At 42.9% G+C, this 19,225-nt stretch overlaps 1 protein-coding gene across 1 annotated transcript; it reads left to right on the forward strand.

The window, feature by feature from the left end:
• The first annotated feature begins 5,833 nt into the window (after positions 1 to 5,833).
• On the forward strand, positions 5,834 to 18,948 carry CIITA (class II major histocompatibility complex transactivator). The gene is made up of 17 exons (XM_026051976.1): positions 5,834 to 5,995; positions 7,028 to 7,156; positions 7,641 to 7,700; positions 8,689 to 8,769; positions 9,344 to 9,403; positions 10,189 to 10,305; positions 10,439 to 10,495; positions 11,512 to 11,577; positions 12,046 to 13,753; positions 13,862 to 14,032; positions 14,780 to 14,851; positions 15,587 to 15,667; positions 15,852 to 15,944; positions 17,060 to 17,143; positions 17,838 to 17,921; positions 18,396 to 18,479; positions 18,876 to 18,948. The coding sequence occupies exons 1-17, from the start codon at positions 5,851 to 5,853 to the stop codon at positions 18,946 to 18,948; spliced, it is 3,165 nt and encodes a 1,054-aa protein (XP_025907761.1). The 5' UTR covers positions 5,834 to 5,850.
• Positions 18,949 to 19,225: the final 277 nt, after the last annotated feature.

Raw genomic sequence — 19,225 nt, forward strand, 5'->3', positions numbered from 1 at the left:
ATCTACTGTAATTTTATTCCGCAATAAGTAGCAGAACTYGTTTGTTCCCTAGACTTTCATTCTTTAAATGTGGAGATTGTCTTATGGGATTATAGGTTCAGATGCTAATTAAGTCAGGCTGCGAGGTTGGTAAAYGAGTGGGGTTGTGCCCCCCATTGGAATGGGGCTAACAACAACCCACTTAAAAACATTGCAAGAAAAAGTCTTACAAAAGTTACTACTGTTTCCTGTCCTAATGGATAGAGCRCTAGATACAGAATTTGCATTTGTGTTTGGAAGTTTTTTGGTAGTTCCTGCTCTGACTGCCATTATGCAGAGACGTTGCTTTTCTTCTGGTATGCATGAAGGAGACACGTGAAAGAGCAATGCTATGAGACCCTGGCCAAGAGTGGCTGATCCTCTAGATGCCGAGCAGAGGCCGTGACTTATTCCAGGGTCTCTGCAGCTCATGTGAATACTTAAAAGACAAAACTCAGGATGGGTTTGAGTTGGAACTGATGGGAAACACCCTGAAAGTAGAAGCAGCCAAAAGTTGTTCCTATATCAAGTGCCTCATGATGGTCGCACAGGAGGAAGGATCCTGAGAACACAACTGCCTGCCTGGCTCATGTTCTGCCCCTAGGTTGGACCGTCGATCTCTCGATCTGTGTTTATCTGTAAGTATTGGGACCARCTCCCAGGAAGGAAACATGGTTGCTTTGCTTATAGGATCTTAGTGAGAGCTTTGAGCACAAGCTGGTTATCAAAAACTTGCCTTCCTGAAGCAGCAGGGCCTGGGTGCCACTGTGTGGCATATCCTGCTTCCCTCCCTGCCCTMCAGCCAGTGGTGGAACTTTTGCTATAAGCTRTAATAGAGGCTATGGGATAATACCACATATGCCGAATATGGCATATTTGACAATATTTTCTCCTCTATAATGAGTTTCTGACTTGTATAGATCTATCCCATGATACCAAATGGAAAAAATAAGAGGACGAAGTTTCAAAGCCACTGAAGCAGTTAGGCATCATGTAGGAACACTCAATAATACAACTGTTATAGAAAGAGGTCTTTGTACACCAACTATCACTGACATGATAAAGGAAAAGCTRTGATTCAGTTTGAAACTCATTAATTGAGCAAATGTTAGGTTTTTGGTACATACATACCCTATGCAGCAGGTGTAAGTCAGACAAGCTTTACAAGTTCCTGTTTTATTAAACTCAGTGCTTGTCATTTGGGGGCAATGACAAATATACTTGCATAGCTGCTGAACTAATTTTGGATTGGCAAGGTTCCTGAGCATGTGAAAAAAAATACTTTCACTTCTGTTAGAGCAAGCAGAGCTGCAAGGTAAGACTGGCTGTGCCCTGCTTCCTCTGTTCCTTCTGATGCCCCACTCAAACTGGGGGCTTTGGGACAGCGTTGAGTTGAAGTTCACAGGAGAATGTGAATGCGAATAGAGGAGAGCAGGAATTTGGGGGCATAGYGAAATTCAGAAAATTTCAGTTTCCAGCTAAGTGAACTGATTGGATCTGCTGTAAACAGAGTGAGCGAAGAACCGCAGTAAAGTGGGTGAGAAGCTGCAGGCTCTTCCTGCTGGTGGCAATGGCTCAAGGTAAGAGCGCCTCTGTAGGGGCGGCTGGAAGGGAGCTTCATCTTGCTTTTCCTCCCTGGAATTCCCCTGAACCACTAGCTTTGCTGCTGCAACTGCCCTGGATTATTTCCTTCTTTCTGTTTTCAGTTTCTGTAACCACTAGGCTATGGTCACAGCTCTACTGACCTCCTGCTGCAGAATCCAGAGGGAAAGAGCGGGAGCTGTCCGGTTTTTCCAGGTTTGTTTTTCCTTACCTTTTCAATGCAGTGTTTTTGTCATGATACGTTCATCTCTTCTTGCCTTTTTGGGTGTGAATCAGAGCGGTGTGTGAGTACCCATGCCGGTGTTGCTTGACAATTTAGTGAGACGAGGACTGGGCTTAAATTGGTCRAGTTTGGGACGATTCGTAGCATTTGTTCTGTGAGTCACCATCTTACTTGGTAGAAAGTTTGCTATCATTCATTTTGGGTTTTAGGAGGAATATCACTTAGTTTGCACGTGTTGATTGAAAGTGAAACTGAGGAGCACGGGAAGAAATTGGCCTATTTCCATTTTTTTTTCTCAGCTCTGGCAGGAAATCCTCAAGTTTTATTTTCTCTTTCAGAAGGGCTGTAATTCTATCTCAATGCAGAGGTAGTTTTCTGTTGCAGAGCTTGTAGGCAGGTGCATCTGTGTTTCGTCGTCCCCCTAGGATGAGCGGGACAGTTGTGACGTGAGAGATGATGCTGACCACGAGAAGGTGGCTTCTGCTCTYGGTGCCTTTACAAGTCTGACATCTACAGGATAAGACGTTGCGAATCTGCCTGAGCCCAGCTCTAAAGTGAGTGCAGCTACGCTTCTTTAATTTGCTTATTGCACTTCTTTAATACTGCTTATCCTTTTCACCGAAAAACAGAAGAAACCTCTTTCTGGCTGATATTTATATGGTGYTTCTCTGATTTCTTTAAACACATCTATAGGGGAATGTGGCAGGATACAGAACAGCTTTTTTGTTGTTGTTGTTACATCTTTGTTTCTCTTTTAGACCATAAAGCTSAAGGAAAAGAGTGGCACAGGCAAGAGATGTGTACAGAAACATTAAGTGTCTTGAATGAAATTGGGAAGTTTAACTGGAACTCGGCGCTCAGATGCACTAGCCTTTTTAGAGCTGAAAGAGAAACTGCAATTTTCAAAGCTAAATATAAATTAGTTACTGTTATTTAGAATTTAAGAATAAGAAGGCCTTCTCAGAAATGAAAAGCTGGTAGGAACCAGCTTTGGATRGAGCAGAAGGAGTGTTAGTGCTTGAGGAAGAGGATGGTAACGATAGCAGGGTGTGGACTTTGCAGCAGCAGGAGAGAGAAGGTAAAYAGAAAGTTTAACAGAAAGAAAAAAAGAAAAGAAAAAAAAGGCTTGAAAGTCTTGGCTGGTGCCATTGAAGTRCTTAGCTCCAAGCAGTGGAACCTGGTGGAGTGGGTTATTAGTCTCCGTACTTAAAGAAGGACGTTTCTTCAGCAGTCTCTGTGTTTGCAGCTGTTTAACCTCTGTCCCGATGGCAGTTGCATCCTCTTGTCCTTCTGCCACCCAAAGACAGGGCGCTGTGCAGAGCGACGAGGTTATGTCATTCTGCAGCTAAGAACGTGTCATTTGCAAGGCACAATTAGTTGCTTGCTGTGAATTATCCGCTGCTTCCTGAACTGATGCGAGAATGAAATTGCAGGGGTTTTCCTGTGTTCTTGCAACGGCTTTGCTCGTCCGTTCTCGGCGCCTCCGTGCTCCTAGGGCAGCTCACTTTATCACCTGCCTGTTCAGATGTCAACAGAGCTTGGGGAAGAACCCCAACAAGCTGCCACAAGAACATCTACCTTATTTCTGGAGAGAACCTTACATTCTTGTGTTTATATTAATCTTTATCTTACGGAATCACAGAATCTTAAAGGTTGGAAGGGACCTCTAGAGATCATCTAGTCCAACCTTCCTGCTCAAGYAGGCACACCTAGAGCATGTGGCACAGGGAATTACCTGCCATTTGAATTTAGTTTAGTAACAAACTCACTGCCTTTGATATGTTGATCTTTTAAAATATAAGACAYGGTTAAATCAAATTATTGGGGCCACATGATAACCGCAACCATCCCTCTTACTTTAGAAATATAAAAAGTTCAACTGTTAACTTGTTTGTGACTTAAGCGAACACCTACTGTGTCCGTAACTGGATTCTCTGTCTGGATATGCCAAAGTTCAGTGGATTTCTTAGCTAGGTTTCTGCTGTTTTGCATTGGTCCTGTTCTGCCTGAGCTCCGGGCAGTAACTCAGCTCAGCTCAGGGTGCTGGGCAGAGCGCTGGGAGCAGCACGAGCGCCTGGCGCTGCTGTGCAGAGCACAGGGCTGGAGCCACCGCGTCCCCACGCCGGCCTCGCGTGGCACCTGGGCCCGGAGCTGTCACGGCAGYGTGAGACTCTAGCAAAGTCCATAAAAATCAGGTGTGAGGCAACAAGGAGCAGTACTGCAGGTACGGAGCGTGTCCTTCCATGATGTCAGGCAGCGGGATCCTTGGAGAAGAAAAGGGGAAGCTTTCTGAGAAAGCAATTGCTGTTGTAGACGTTTTTGGTAGCAACGGGCCTTATTGCATGTTAAAACACAGCAAAACACTGGTCCCCRAAGCCTGGGCAGAGCACAGTCACTYATGGCAGCAAAGCCCAGCTGCTGTTAAGAAAGGTTTAAAATAAGAAAAGCTCTTATGGCTCAGACTTAGCTAAATCTTAGTATTTCCCTAAAGACTTTAGTCCTTCCATCAGACTTGTCTGCTGGTTGGGCTGTCATCAAGTTTACTGACCCCTGCGCGTGAAGGGAGCGGTGCCTTTATCTACCTTGTGTTTCGAGTGGGAATTCTGCCCGCTGACCTCCCACCTCCAAGCCCGGGGTGGTGCCGGGTCAGAGAGATGCAGGACAGCGGCTGCAAGGCCCGGATTCAGACAGGCCCGGCTTGCTCTGCATTGTTATGTTAATGCAGCAAAGGAAGCGGCAAACCCAAACATTGCAGCAAGCTGAAAGTTTAATCCAGCATCTTGATATTTCTCACTCTTGGTTCTCATGAAAGTCAGTCAACTTCTGCTTTCCGTTTATAGCGGAGCAGGCAATAATCTCCCATGTCTGTAATGCTGGTGGTGTGATGAGGCCACGCAACAYGAGCGAGGAGAATTGTCCGAGTGCAGCTTATCTGCGCCCACCAGCTCCTCTGGGCTCTGGTGTGTGCAGCTGCAGAGGCGGAGGGAGGATCTGCTGCCGAGCTGGGCAAGCTGCACACGGGGCTCCAGGAGGAGTGAGGCCATTCAAACGGGGCAGCAGGAGTGCCCTGCTATGGACAGAACATCTGCAGCAGGGTGGTGGCTTTCCTTCGCTGCAAAACACCGTTGTGCCAAGCCAAAACTCATGGTTGTGATGCACCCCAGTGCTACGTCTGTGTTGGAGGACACTGAGAAGCCAGTATTTGTTGTATTCCCGATGTGGGATAGTGGGGAGGATGCGAGGGCTGATTCCAGCGCCTGCTGGTGTGACTGGCAGGGAGCAGCAGGGACTGGGAATGGTGCGGGCGAAGAGCTCTTCTTGTCTGGGCGTTCCTCGGGGCAAGCCAGGGCCCAARGGGACGGTGCCTTTCGTGCACATTCGGCCCGGCGTTTTGGGCAAGAAGTGTCTACAAGGAGTGTTCTACCTTTCACTTTCCTTGAGCAGAAGCCTCCGAATGCTCTCCAAGGCTCAGGAGCTTGGGATGTGCCATCCCAACCCAAAGACRCTTCTCCTGAGAAGTTGTCATGGCAAAATGGTGTGGGCTGCTTCCTGCATCCGCTTCACAGCAGCCGTCTCGTTCCCCAGTGTCTTTCTGGATCTGTGCTCGTGCTTTTTGTAACCTGATAAATTTACAGGAGTTGTGATTTCTTCCATGTTTGCCAGATACTTTTGGCCCATGTGGTCAGTGTAGTATCCCCTTTCCCTTGACTCAAGTGAAAACTAGATCCTTGCTATTGCTGAATTTAGACAAGTCTCATCACAAGCTGCATCTGACCCCATAAGTTTAAGCAACTCAGCATTATAAATCAACTCTAGACTTGTTAAGCAATACCACTTTCATAGACTCAGGATTTCAGTGCCTTGTAGTCAACAGAAAGCCACAGCACCTGACTTGTGGAAATATTGGCCTACAAAAGCTTGTGTTTTTTGCCATTCCATCGAAACAATGTGCTCTGTTGCCCTGTTCATTGTTTTGTGATGTGATTGCAGACAGCAAGAGACAAATCATGGACTCGGCATTTGCGAATGAAAACGGCTACCTCAGTCTGCTGCACAGCGACATGGATCCACAGCATCTGCTGCGATCCGCAGCCGAGTGTAGGCTTGTTGAGCCTACACCACCTGCAAATGCAGAGAGTGACTTCTCAGCAGGTTGGTAATAGTCTGAAAACTGCTTGAGGTGTTTGGCCACCATTCTGTAGGTCACTACCGCCCCGGGATGAACTTGCCATCTATAGTGTCCATGTATTGTGGTCCTTAGGCTCAGTGGATGCTTGAAGTAATGGTGCAGAACCTTTGTCTGCATCTGTCTAGGTATAAAATAGTGACTGGTTCCCGCTGCCATCATCKACTTAAAACTGAGTGCATCTTTACAGCTTCGTGCCACGCAGGTGTAATGAAACGTGCTGTACATATGGCCCGTTAATTTGTAGGGTGGTGGGTAGCGTCTCTGTTTGACATGTCATTCCTGTAAGCAGTCTTTGCAAACATTCCYATCCTAGGCTGGCCAAGCGTGACTCTGAACACTTTCAGAGGTTCAAGACAAAAGCTTTGCAAAACAAGAGCTTGTGATGAAGCCAAGCGACTGTAAGCCAACAAACTGGCACTTGCTTCCTTCTGAGCTCCTAAGGCTCCAACACAGTGAACTTGACGCTATTTTGCAGCTTTTGTGGGCATGGACCAATGATTTCACAATTCTGTGAGGGAAGAGAAAGCAGAAGGGCAGGGTGGAAAAGTGGTATTTTACATATCAGTCCTGACAACTGAGCAAGTGAAGAGTTTGGCCCTAGCCCTTCAGCTTTCTGCTCCTGAGTCTGTGTGAAAGCGTGGGGGTTAATTTGCAGAACAGACAACTCCGTTGTAGGTAACAGTGACCTGGAGCCTTTCCCTGGCTTCCTGGGGGAGAGGCCAAACCATGGCAGTCGGCATCAGCGTCAGAGATCAGGCCCTGGGACTGCTCAGTTTACCTGGAGTCATGAAAGCCTCAGAACTTAGCAAAAGGTGACTTCGATTTCTGGATACCTATGATTTACCCTCAATTCAGTTCAGTTCCTAGCTAGCCAGTGTCCAATGCAGAGCAAAAGCGGTGCGCTGAAGTGATAATTCTGCCTTTTCAGGGTGTCCTGCTTTCTGTTTTCCTTTGCTGTGGTATTCACTGTGCCAATTTTCACTCCTTAATTCTAGATCCTGAAAATGATACTAGCAACCATGATCAGTTCAGTAACATGGATTTCCTTTGTGCAATGGCAAATGATGTAAATGTGCGTGAGTTGTGTTCCTGTTCCAGCCTAAGAGAAGCTTATGCTAGAGTAGGTATGAAAGCTCCTTTGGTTTGGGGGTTTTGTTTTGTTTTTCGTTTGTTCGTTTGTTTTGTAAAGGTATTGGCATTTTAACATGCTCATTATTCTTCTGCTCACTTACAAACCCTGTGTTTGTTCACTCTAAAGCAATAGTGTCTGCTCAGAAGTGTCCTGTCGCTCACTGATGTTAGATCTAACTGTGCTACCCAAACCTGTGCATCTCACTCAGGAAACGGATAAACAACGTTTTGTGGTTGTCAGGGGGGAAATCTCTCTATTAATGTCGCTTTCTGCTTAACACTTCCTGTCTTAACTTCTGCTTTTTAGTTCTTTATTTCCTGAATAACAATTATAAGTTTTACAGGAAAAAAGCATTATTTTAACTCTTCAATTTCCCYGAGATGACAGAATTCTGTTAATGAGAATAAACTTGCAAGAGTGACTACTGTGCAGTTTATTATGCCGTTACTATATGTTCCTATTTTTGTTCTTTATAGCTGGATTAATAGACTATGTGCTTGAAGATGATCAGGAAAAGCAGGTGGAAGACACTTTTGGTAAGACTCGTGTGGCAAAAATGAGTTGTGCCCCTGGCAGTGATCTGGCTAACACGTGCTCTGTACTTCACTCCCATGGTTTGGATACTAGTAAGGCTTCTGTAAATCTCGTAGCTCATTTTCACATTTGGCARCTTGGTCCAGGCAAATTTTGAGGATTTTCTGTAGATTTTGCAGGCTCAGAGGTGGTCGTTATATTTCTGGCCAAGTTGCTAATCACCTCACCCCATCGTGTGTGCGCAGCTCAACTGTGCAGTGCAGTATGTACAGTATATATCAGACCGATGCAGTTGATGTGTATGTGTTTATTAAGTCTGGCCCATCCAGAGGATTTAGCATGCATTAAACATAGCTCATCCATGATTATTTCTGTCCTGGATACACAGAGCTACCTGAGGAAGCAAGCCAGATTTTACTTCACTCCCTGACCAGTGCTGCAGTGGTGTAATATCCACATAATGAATTATTACTTCATTGCAGTGCTTTTCCAGAATAATTGCTTTGTACTTTGATTTTGTGCTATGTATGATTATGTACTGTTTTTATACTAAAGGATTGTTTTTTCTAGTGATACATAAGCAAGTGTTTATGATTTCAAAATGCAGATTTCTGAACATGTGACTGTTGTGAAATGCTTAGATGGAGAAAGATTCACAGAATTTCTTTATCCTGTTTCATGCATGAAAAGTGTGTTTTGAACTTGACCGAGGTTCAGTTCTTAATGAAGATAATTAATTCTGGTTACAAGCTTGCATGCCTTTTTTATGCTTTTCAGTGCTTCCGGGTACATTTAGAGATTGGGGGGTTTGCATCTAATGCAAAATTATAGATTTCAATATATGTTTTACAGCATGTTTTCTGTTTTTCATCTTTTTGTAGCATGTTTCTTTGTTGCTACCTGTGAATGTCTCTTGCTTTTGCTGTTCCCTGCAGCTTTTCTAGGAGAATAATGGTTGCCATCTGGTAATATTTRGTGCTTTTTTAACAGGGAACCTTAACTGGGATGAAATGGCTGTTGAAAACTCTGAAAAATTTTCTGACATGAAGTTGCAGAAATGTTACAAACGAAGTAAGTTAAAAAAAAAAAAAAAATAAAGTGGCATTTGAATTCTAAATGTGCTTTAAGTTCTTTTTTAAGCAGCCCCAATAGATTTTTCATGTAGTTCTTCACTCACCTGATCAGATGTGCTTTCTCTGACTCTTCTAAAGAGTTCTGCACATTTAAATTAGTGGTGACTTTGCTCATCCTTTGTGGGCTAGAAGGGACTACAACTCCCCATGCATATCCTTTGCAATTTTCAGTTTGTTGTTGTGTTATCTGATGCTATAAGCAGATTATATTTCTTCATTTTTTGTCATCCTTATGACAATGTTCTCAGTGTATGCCTAACTTAGCAAGTGTTAGCTGGATCATTAACAGCAGGAACAGCAAAAGCTTTGATTACTGTCACAAACTGCAGCCTTGCTGAAAGTTCACAATCATAGTAAAATAATATGAAGTAACTCACATTCTCCACTTCTGAAATAGCTGGCTTGAAACACTCCCTTCTGCTCTAAAAAGTGAAAACTTTCCACAGTGAAGAGTTAAATCTCCCAAACTGGGCTCAATTTGCATCACTCACAATCATCTTTCTTTCCACCAGCTGCCTTAAGCTCTGCAGAGAGTTGCTCTGGAGTTTCAGAACCCAAATACAAGAAAATTGGTGAGTTATTGGATGGGTAGGAAATGATGACTGAGTGTGGATTGCCTCGTGTTCCAACATCTCTTCCTCTCCTGAGTATTGCCTTCCAGGGAAAGTCTGCTCCCCCACATTTGATAAAATAGTGAATTTTCTGAATTTTCATGCATAAATGCTTGAGCAGAGTGAAAATCACTGCAGAATCGCATTCTTCCTATGACGCACCTCAGTCTAAGTGATCAGGCAATCTCTGTGGCCTCTTACCAGTACCTGCATGTTGGGGCTGACCACATAGGAGAAGAAATCCTGTCCTCGATGCAGAAATTCAGGGCTATGGCTGATTGAGTTGCAAGCACTGCATCATCAAAAAGCTTTCTGGTGTGCTCCCTTCACAGGGGCTTCCTAGCTGTGGTATAAGCCCTGCAATATGCAATTGTGTGTGAAAGATGTAAGAATGGTAAAACTCACTCAGGCTGCAGTATTTATATGCTTTTTATTTTCTGGATCTGTGCCCCTGTGCTTCTGGATCTGTGCATTTACTTCATGTAATGTTAATAGACCTTATTTAGTCTGCCAGCAACTAGTGCTCATGAAGAGCTGGGTAAGTGTTTGTATTTTTATTCATTCAACCTGTTATGACGTTTGTTTAATGGCTTTTGTGGCCATTACAGAACTCCACGAATTGTGGTTCACAAGCTTGCCAGATTTGCCCAGAAGCTGCAAGAGAGCATTAGTAACCTAATTTAGAAGCCAGGAGGCTTTAAAAATAGGCAAATAGTTGTTCTACACTCCATTGTGTTTGATTCCAGAGTATCTGCCCGTCAGCACAAAAGGGAGCCAAGAGAACACAGAGTGTGCAGCTCTTCCTCAGCAGATAATTAATTTTGTTTTTGAAAACGGCACATCAAATGTTATAATATATCCAGGTATGAACCATGATCTTTTATTTACATAAATAGAAAGTACTGGACAATCAGTGCTGCCAAGGAAGTATTACGTTCCCTACGCAGTCATTGGTAGCTGCCAGTGGAAACTGTCATTTACTTTTTTCATTTCCAGTGTTGACGTCTTCCACTGAAACGTTGATCCCCTCAAGTTTTCCAGTTAGTTTACATGGTAAGTGTAAAATGACTTCTTGTACGTGGAGTTCTTGGGGTGGGAGAAGGATATTGCTGGTTCTTGAAGGCTTTACTCATGTTGACATTCTTCAGGAAAAGAAAAAATAATGGCATGTCCTTCACTGCACTGATGACTGGCTGCTGAGGCTAGTCCCAAATACCAGGCAGATGAGATTGCAGGGCAGCCTGTTCTAGTAGATGCTAGCAATCAATCTACTGTACTTCTTGTGAAGGCCATTTCATTAAGTTTTATCTGGTTAAAACAATTACAAAAAAAAACCCAAGGTGTTCAAGCACCGTCTGAATRAGAAGCTGATGCAGGGGCTTGAGCACTCTGTGCTAGGAGCCAGACTGCAGTCAGCTCATACAGACACTCCACATCCCAAGTGACCTCTTCCCTGTGGAACTTGACAAATACACAAACTTTAAACAATGCAGATATACACCTAATATTCAGAAAGTTTTGGAGTAAAGAAATTGGAGTTTTGGTCATACTGTAACAGTGCAGCCCTGGTGGAAGACGTTCCTTGGGCACTCTTCTTCTAGAGAGCTCTTAGACTCGAGTTTGACTGCGGTGAATGTTTAGTTGCTGATCACGATCCATCCTGGTGATTACAGCTGTTTGCCATGTAGTACAAGGGTATTATTGCCCTCTAGTGGCTAATGCCACCCAAAGTAGCTTTATTATTATTTTTTATTTATTTAAGCGAAGATTAATAGGCAAATAATTTGCCTTTTATAGGACTMCTAGGCCCTATTTTAGGTCTCCTATAATTGTTAAAAAAAAAAAATATTAAATGGTATATTGTGCAGAGCTAGGGACATGAATCTATGATTTTCCCYGTCTCTGCAGAGTGGGGGAACTCTGCACACTAATCACCACACTAATGGTGCTGTTGGGTTTATAACATCTCCATCAATTCAAATTCTGTCCTGCAAAACCTTTCCTATCAAAAGCGTTGTCAAAACTGATCCTTTCTGATCTTCCTGAAGTATATTGTTGTGTTTCTGCAGACTTAGAAGTTTTCAAAGAAGTACAAGATCCTATAGTTCCTTCTGAAGAACCTCTCAAGAGACCAGGTGAGTTTAGATCTCTTAACCTTAAATCTTTGGCTATTTATGGTTAATTTTGCTGTGTTTATACACAGAAAGCTGCTTGTTGTAGAAAATGTGACATGACAGTTTGTGAAGTACCCTGAGCACAGTACTTGTTTTTAAGATGTCAGACTTGCCCACCTGTAGACTTTGCTCTGTTATCTACGTGAGGAGTGCGACATACTCCTCATGTAGGTATTTGAGAGATACATTTTTATATTTACACTATTTATATCAGATACATAGCTACCTCTAAAGTGMTTCAGGTCTTATGTGTAAAGGTGTCTATTGTGTCTGCACTGTTAATTAAGCACCTTTAGGTGGAGGGGATGAATTCAGACCTACAGGCTTACTGGGAAGTGGTGTATTTTGGCTGCAGAACAGTTATGAACAGAAACAATGTTGAAAACTGGGCTGTTTTCTTCATTATGTTTGTGCTTTGTGTTTCTCTAGGGCCAGTGGAAGATTTTTGTGTGTCTCTCATGGATTATTTCCGAGATGTGTGCAAATTTGTGGCCATGGAGCGTGAAGTAACGCTTGACCATCTGTTCATTGATGGGACTCTYGTTCAAGGCCAAAAGGAATCCAAGAGTGGGAAAAACAGTGTAAAAGTAATGGAAAAGGAGCTAGGGACTTGTAATCTGCAAGGGAAGGAAAAGGCAGCCCTTGAAAGAAGCCAAATATTTCAAGTCCCAGGAAGCAAAGAACTGGAGACTAAAGTGATTGTGGTGCTAGGAAAAGCGGGAATGGGGAAAAGCATCCTTGTTCAGAAGATCTGCCAGGACTGGTCCAATGGAGAGTTGCCTCTGTTTGAGTTTGTCTTTTGCTTTGACTGCAAACAAATAAGCATGCCCGAGAAGCAATACAGYTTGAAGGATCTGCTGCTTGAGTTCTTTGTAAAACCTCAAGAAGGAAGCGATGAGATCTTTGAATATATCCTGCATAATCCTGCTAAAGTCCTTCTGCTTTTTGATGGCTTTGAAGGGCTGCATTGCAGTGGGAATTCTCCTCGGGGCTCAGACAGCAAGCCTGGCAAAGAGGTGTACAGTATCACGGAGCTGCTTGCAGGYCTCCTCCAAAAAAAGATGCTGAATGGTTGTACCTTACTACTTACAGCAAGACCTAAAGACAAGGTGAGCCAGTATATGTCCAAAGTGGATAAGACTGTTGAAATAGTAGGATTCTCCCCTCAGCAGAGAGAATTATACATAACCAGGTATTTTGAGGGATTGCCCTACTGTGACAAGGCGCTCAGATTTATCAAAGATTGCCGGTACCTTTTCAGCCATTGTTACAACCCTCTTATGTGTAGGTTTGTTTGTTTCCTCTGCGAGACAGCGCTTGAAATGGGAGAGAAGGACCTTCCTCCAACGCTTACTGCGCTCTTCCTCAAATTTGTTCAGCATAAGCTATCACTCGTGCAAAGAGAGGCTGCGTCCCTGCAAAATCAAGAGAATCTTGCTACGCTAGCCCGTATAGCCTGGTATCTTGGAGAGAAGCACCAACGTGCCATGAAGAGTCATCTCTTTCCTTCCAAGGAAGTTAAAGAATTTGCTCTRAAGTATGGATTCGTCCTGCCGTTTGCATTCCCCAAGCATTCAGATGTGGGAGAAGAGGAATTTGGTAGCACGTTCTCTGATTTTGCCATTCAGAATTTCTTGGGTGCRCTTCACCTTTTGTTAGCAGAAGAGGTCAAGGATAAAAGCCTAACCAAGTACCTGTCTTTTCCATCCAAGAAGAAAAAGCCTTACAACTGGTTAGACTTAGTGCCTCGATTTTTAGCTGGATTGCTGTTCCTCCAGGATGACCCTGACTTCTGTTCCCTTTCAAACAAGGATGTAAAGCAACCAACCAAAAAGCAGAAAACACTCCTGAAATACATTAGAAGGCTGCAGATAAATAACCTCTGCCCAGAGAGGTTGCTGGAGCTTTTCCATTGTGTTTATGAAACACAAAACAACTATCTCGTGCAGCATGTGGCCCTAAGACTCAACCCAGAGCTGTCTTTTCTGGGTGTTRTTCTTACACCACCTGATGTCCATGTGTTGTACTCTATTTTAGAAAGGTCAAGAAAAGAGTTCTCCTTGGATYTGCAAAACAGCAGCCTTGATACGCAAGGGCTAAAAGACTTGGTTGGCCTGAAGAATGTGACATCATTCAGGTTGGTGCTTCTTTGCAGACAGTGGCATCAGTCATGGAATATAGAAGACACTTTTTATGCAACAGCAGTCTCTTATTGGTTGATTTTATATGTTTTGTCACTTTGCAGGGCTTCTCTCAGAGATGCAATCAGGCTCTGGAAGTCTTTAGAACAGGCAAAAGAGTATGAGCTGCTGAGAATATCAACAGAGAAATTTATTCTTGATCCTTTTAAGGCAAAGACGATGACTGACATCAGCGACCTTTCGGACCTTGTAGAGATGCAGAAGATCATCAGCTGGTAGGCTCGCTTATGGTCAAAAATCCTCATGATCCATTAGTGATGTAGTGATTAGTGACTGCAAGCTTTTGTGYCATCTCACATGTGCTGCTGCTCTGAGGTGTAGTGCTTGTCCTGGCAGGGAGGAGGGATGATAGACACATGCAGAATATTGTTCAAAACGGCCAATAAAGAAGTCAATGCTATTTTTTTCCCTCGTTTTTCTTTTTCATCTCAGGGTATTATGCTATCTTGTACTTGCTTTCAGTTAGCCTGTGCTGATTTCTTTTTCTGTATAGCRCCTAGACCATAAATACAAGCTTTTTTTATTTCCATAACCATAAATGACCCAAATCGGTCCTTTGGCTCAAATGGTAAAGGCTTGGGTTACCTAGTCCACAAGCCGTGCGTTACCTTCTTGCTGATGATGTAGCTAAGAGACTGATTACAATGAAAAATATGCATGAAGTAAGTATGGTATATTGTTTTGAAATCAGAATGGAGACATCCATTTTGACACAGATTATTTAGATTCATATACAAACAAAATAAGTTTTCTGATTGACAGAAAATACCTGTCAAACAGGTATTCATACCAATAATCAATCCAATGAAGAAAAGCTGGAGCAGAAGTTATTCTGAAGTTTCACAGAAATTTCCTAGTTAAGGTAGCAGTGATTTATTTATTGTAAGAGTTTACTGACCTCTTTTTTATAAAGTACTGTTTGGGTTTCAAAAATTCTCAGAATTTTGTTGTGATTYATTTAGTGTGCAAGATGTATCTGAKTGGAACAGCTACGAAATTCCTGCCATCAAAAACCTCAAGAAACTGGAATTTGCGTAAGTGTTGTGCCTCTATTGGAACATGTTTACATWCCAGACYGAGAAGAGTCAAGGATGTTGGCTACAACCATTAAACTCACTTAAAGGTAGCTTATTGAAGGCTGGGTAAAGGAGAGGCAATAAGTAAAACCCATTTATTTGTGTTTTGGCAGCCTGAACTGGATTATTATTTTATGGTCAGAACTTGAAAATGTCATTTTCAGTTTCCACAGTGGTACATAGCAACATGGCAACTATATGCAATAGCAATAGTAGGATACATAGCAACAAACAACTATCAGAGTTTGATTTTACTGAAACTTAGCTCGATTATCATCAAATGCAGATCTTGTCAGGATATAAAATATTGCGATTGTGATCCAAGTATTTCACTTTCCTGTCTGAGACTATCAAGAGYACAATACGTAGTGGGAAGTATGAAAAGAACAGAAATATAGGAGTCTTAAACCAAATGAGGGCAGTCTTGCAAGAAGAAACAAAGAAGTGGTAAATGCATCAACCACTTTCTCAGTGCAAACAGGTCTGTCCTTCTGACCTTAGCCCTGTGGGATCCTCTTCTGGAGGCTTTAAAGCAGAAGTTGGCACCCACCAGTCTGCTGGAAGTGGTTGTTTACTCCACTGGGAGGGTGACCTGGCTTCCAGTGGGCGCTGCAAGGCGAGAGAACAACAGATTTATAACTTTGGATCTTTCTGAGCTGCAAACAACTGCTTTGCGTGTGTCTCTCTTTGTAGGCTGGGTCAGGTGTGTGGTCTTCAGGCAGTGCTAAAACTTGTGGAAATTCTAGCGGCGTTTCCATCCCTGCAGCATTTAGAGTGAGTACATCCCAAGATTAAGCATGCTAATGTTGATCCTCAGCAGCCCTTGATGGTAGCAGAGTTTGTGTACCTGAGAAAGATAGCAGAKGAAGCTTTGCAAGGCATAAAGAGTGGTCTCTGAGGTGAATGCAACAAAAAATAGTTTTGAAAGGAAACTAATTTCTTCTCTCTGATCATGTAGCCTTGAAGCTCTGAGTGAGAATGGCATAGGAGATGAAGGAGCAAAGAGTCTATCTGAAGTCTTTCCAAAGCTGACATCTCTGGAAACATTAAAGTAAGTTGTAAAGGTAATAGTTTTAGGAAATTATGAAAAGAAGTAGCTTAATCCTAGAGCCTGAGGGATTGTGCCTTAGCAGTTAGGGGTACAACAAACCCATGGACATGGTACACTAGTTAGTCTACAGGTGTAGTCAGCCTCTGCATTCATCAGAGAAATGGGTAAATGCCAGAGCCTTAGAGACTGTGTGTTAGCAATTCCTCATTTSCCTTCAAGGGCAGCAGTTCAGCTTTTTTTCCTGCTGTTGACCTGAACAGACCATGCGAGTTACTTAAGATATTTGATATGCACTTTGTTCTTTTTAAGCACTTCAGGACMTCTTTCAGGGAGAGCTGCCTTACAACTTCAAGCACTGAAAGCCAAAAGGTGAAGGGCCAGGCCAAGGCATCAAAGCCTTGCAAAGGGAAGAATAAAGTGCAGAAGATGGGAGGAAGGGAATGAAGCAGCAGTGGAGGGTGCAGGGGAGCTCAGGTTGCTCCTGCTGRTGGTACTGAAGGAGCAGAAGAGGGGCAGCCAGCCCGTCCCAGTCAGCCTAGACCTCTCTGTACAGTAGCACCAGTGAGGTGAATTTTCCAGAATTTTTAAGTAGTGATAAATAGTCTTCTATTGTGTCTCCCTCCACCTTCCGTCCCTAGCAGAACATGAACATGCAGCTTTGCAGTCCTGTGTGTGTCACTGCTTGTGTCTGGCTTGGCACAGAGAACCCTTCGGGCTTGTGCCAGTGCAGAGGTTGGGGTATGTTAAAGGAGAGATCTCCTGTGTATGCAGGKTTTTTTTTCTTTTTTTATTTCTTTTTTTTCCCCTTTTWTTTCCTTCTCTCCTTCCACTGGCAGGTATACATTCCAACTCTAAATTTTTCAGAAACGCTCCAAATTTGGCGAGAGGATAATATTCTTTTCAATGTTCTTTTCAAGTTTCTTGAAATTCAGCCTGTTCTTGGGTTGTAGAGTGGGGAAAAGTCTCAAGTTAATGGTAGCTTCGAGGTGGCTTTAGCATACTGTACTKCAGCATCATTTGTGCTGTTCAGGACAACACCTAAAATGAATTTCCCTCACACTATAATAATATAGAGTAGATGTGCTTAACTAATGATACCATCYTATTTGCTACAGCTTATCACAGAATAAGATAACAGATGTGGGTGCAGAGAAGCTAGCTAAAGCTCTCCCTCATTTGTCTTCATTGAAGACCCTTAGGTGAGTAGTTGTATCCTGTTCAGTTGTTTTGTGCAACAAACCTCACTGCTTCTGTTAAAAATTATTGACTGTGGAGCAAATCTGCACACGCTTTGCAACAGGCAAGTGCTGGACGTCAGTCCTGTCACCAGTCCAGGGCCAAGGCACGTCCCATGGGGAAGGCTTGTGTTCAAAATACCCTGTGATCAATAGTGCCCTGAACAAAGGTTTGCACAAGGCCATGATCTGCAGGAGAGTCCTGCATTCMGGTCCAGTAGTCCATCCCAGTCCATTTAAATCCTGGAGAGAAATGTAAGAAACTGCAGAGTACAGATTAATGGAATAACTTACTCCCATGGAAATACTCTTCTGAATGCCCTTTTCCAAATGTTTGTGCTTTATCTTCTTGCACGTTTTTAATTTGATATAATGCAGAGTAGAATGTTCTTGTTCATTAAGAATCTAGACATAATTTTGGCTCATTAAGAATCTGGACATAATTCACATAATTCACCTTCATAAGGTGAAGGGAAGTGATTCTGCACTTTGGTATAGGGAATATGAAACTTGTGTTTTAAAGATTAACTCCAAACAGTTAAGGATAAATTGGAAGTTAAGATGTACAGACCCTRTCTGAAATTCTTTGATCTGATATATAACTAGTTTACATTTTCTATTATTCAACTGTGACTCTACTGGTTTTTATTTCTTGCAGCTTGTACAATAACAGTATTTGTGATTTTGGAGCRGAAAGTCTTGCAAAAATTCTTCCTGCAATGGCATCGCTAAGAGTGTTAGAGTAAGTACGAAATGTTGTGAGATGAGATGGAGCAAAGTTGCTGATCTACTGCAATGCCACTTCTGTGCTGAGGAAAGCAGAGAGGTAGAATTTGAGGAAGGRAAGTTCAGATTTGTGATTATATTGGGCTGAAAGAGGCTGACAGTTAAGATGTAAAGGTTGCAGGGAGATAAAGAGGCGCTGCGTGACGGGTGTGGGCCTGGGAGGGCTGTTCCGTGCCCCTCCGGYGGAGCAGAGCTGGCCGGTCGAGTCAGTAGTTAGGGAGCATTAGGGAGCAGTTCAGCACAGATCCTGTGGAGCCACTGGAGCTTTGGGCTTTTGGAAGCAATCATCTTTTCTGATTTATTTTTTCTTTCTTCCACTATCCCTAATTAAGCCTCTGTGGCATTGCTGATACTGAATGAAATGTTTGGTGGTATTGCTAGGTGATGTGATCTGAAATAAGAAGTATGTTTTTGTTTTGTTTCTCCTCAGTGTTCAGTACAACAAGATAACTGACGTTGGAGCCCTACAGCTGACTAACAGCCTAAGAAAATGTCCCTGCATTAAGAATTTGCTGTGAGTCCCTTGATATTTTGCTTGTTTTATCTCAGGTCTGTAAATTAGCTTAGAATTTGTGCTACATAGTTTGCCCTAAGATTCCCATTGCTCATGCCAGGGTATCCTCCTCGTGTACTGACCCTCTCAGGGTTGCAGGACTGATATTTGAAGGATAAAGCATGTGCAGCCTTCACAAGAGGCTGGAGAGACAGAAGTRGCCAGAACACATTCAGGGCCAGGGAGTTCGATAGGAAGCTAATGAATACTCAGGGAGACAGGATATGTTTTAATTCATTTCATAGTTAAAATACTTTTATAGAACTATATTCCAAAGGGAAAGATAGCTTTTAAAAGAACCTATGAAACATGTTAAGCTTAAAATCTTTTTTTTCCTTTTTGAATCTTCTCTTACAGGATGTGGAATCCTACTATTCCCTATGGAGTTCTTGAGCATCTTCATCAGCTGGATTCTAGAATCAGTGTATAGATTCAGTTGATCCAATAAGGTAATTTAAACACTGCCTCTCTGAGACATGAAAATCTGTTTTGGTGGCATGTATTAATAGTTCTGTGGATCCATGATGGAGGCGAAAAAGAGAAAGGATGGGGGATAAATTGCACTACAGTTTTCAGGAGCCATTTTAATCTTGATGTCTTTAGTCCTGTTTTTGCTTCTTTTACTCCTTTGTGCTTATTTCCTGCTTTCTTACGCTTAGAGGTCCCTGTCTCCAGAGGTTTACCTGCAGCAACCTGGCTCAGTGCTG

The sequence above is a fragment of the Nothoprocta perdicaria genome, unplaced genomic scaffold (genome assembly GCF_003342845.1).
Source record: "Nothoprocta perdicaria isolate Ctin4 unplaced genomic scaffold, notPer1 scaffold_81, whole genome shotgun sequence".
NCBI lineage: Eukaryota > Metazoa > Chordata > Aves > Tinamiformes > Tinamidae > Nothoprocta > Nothoprocta perdicaria.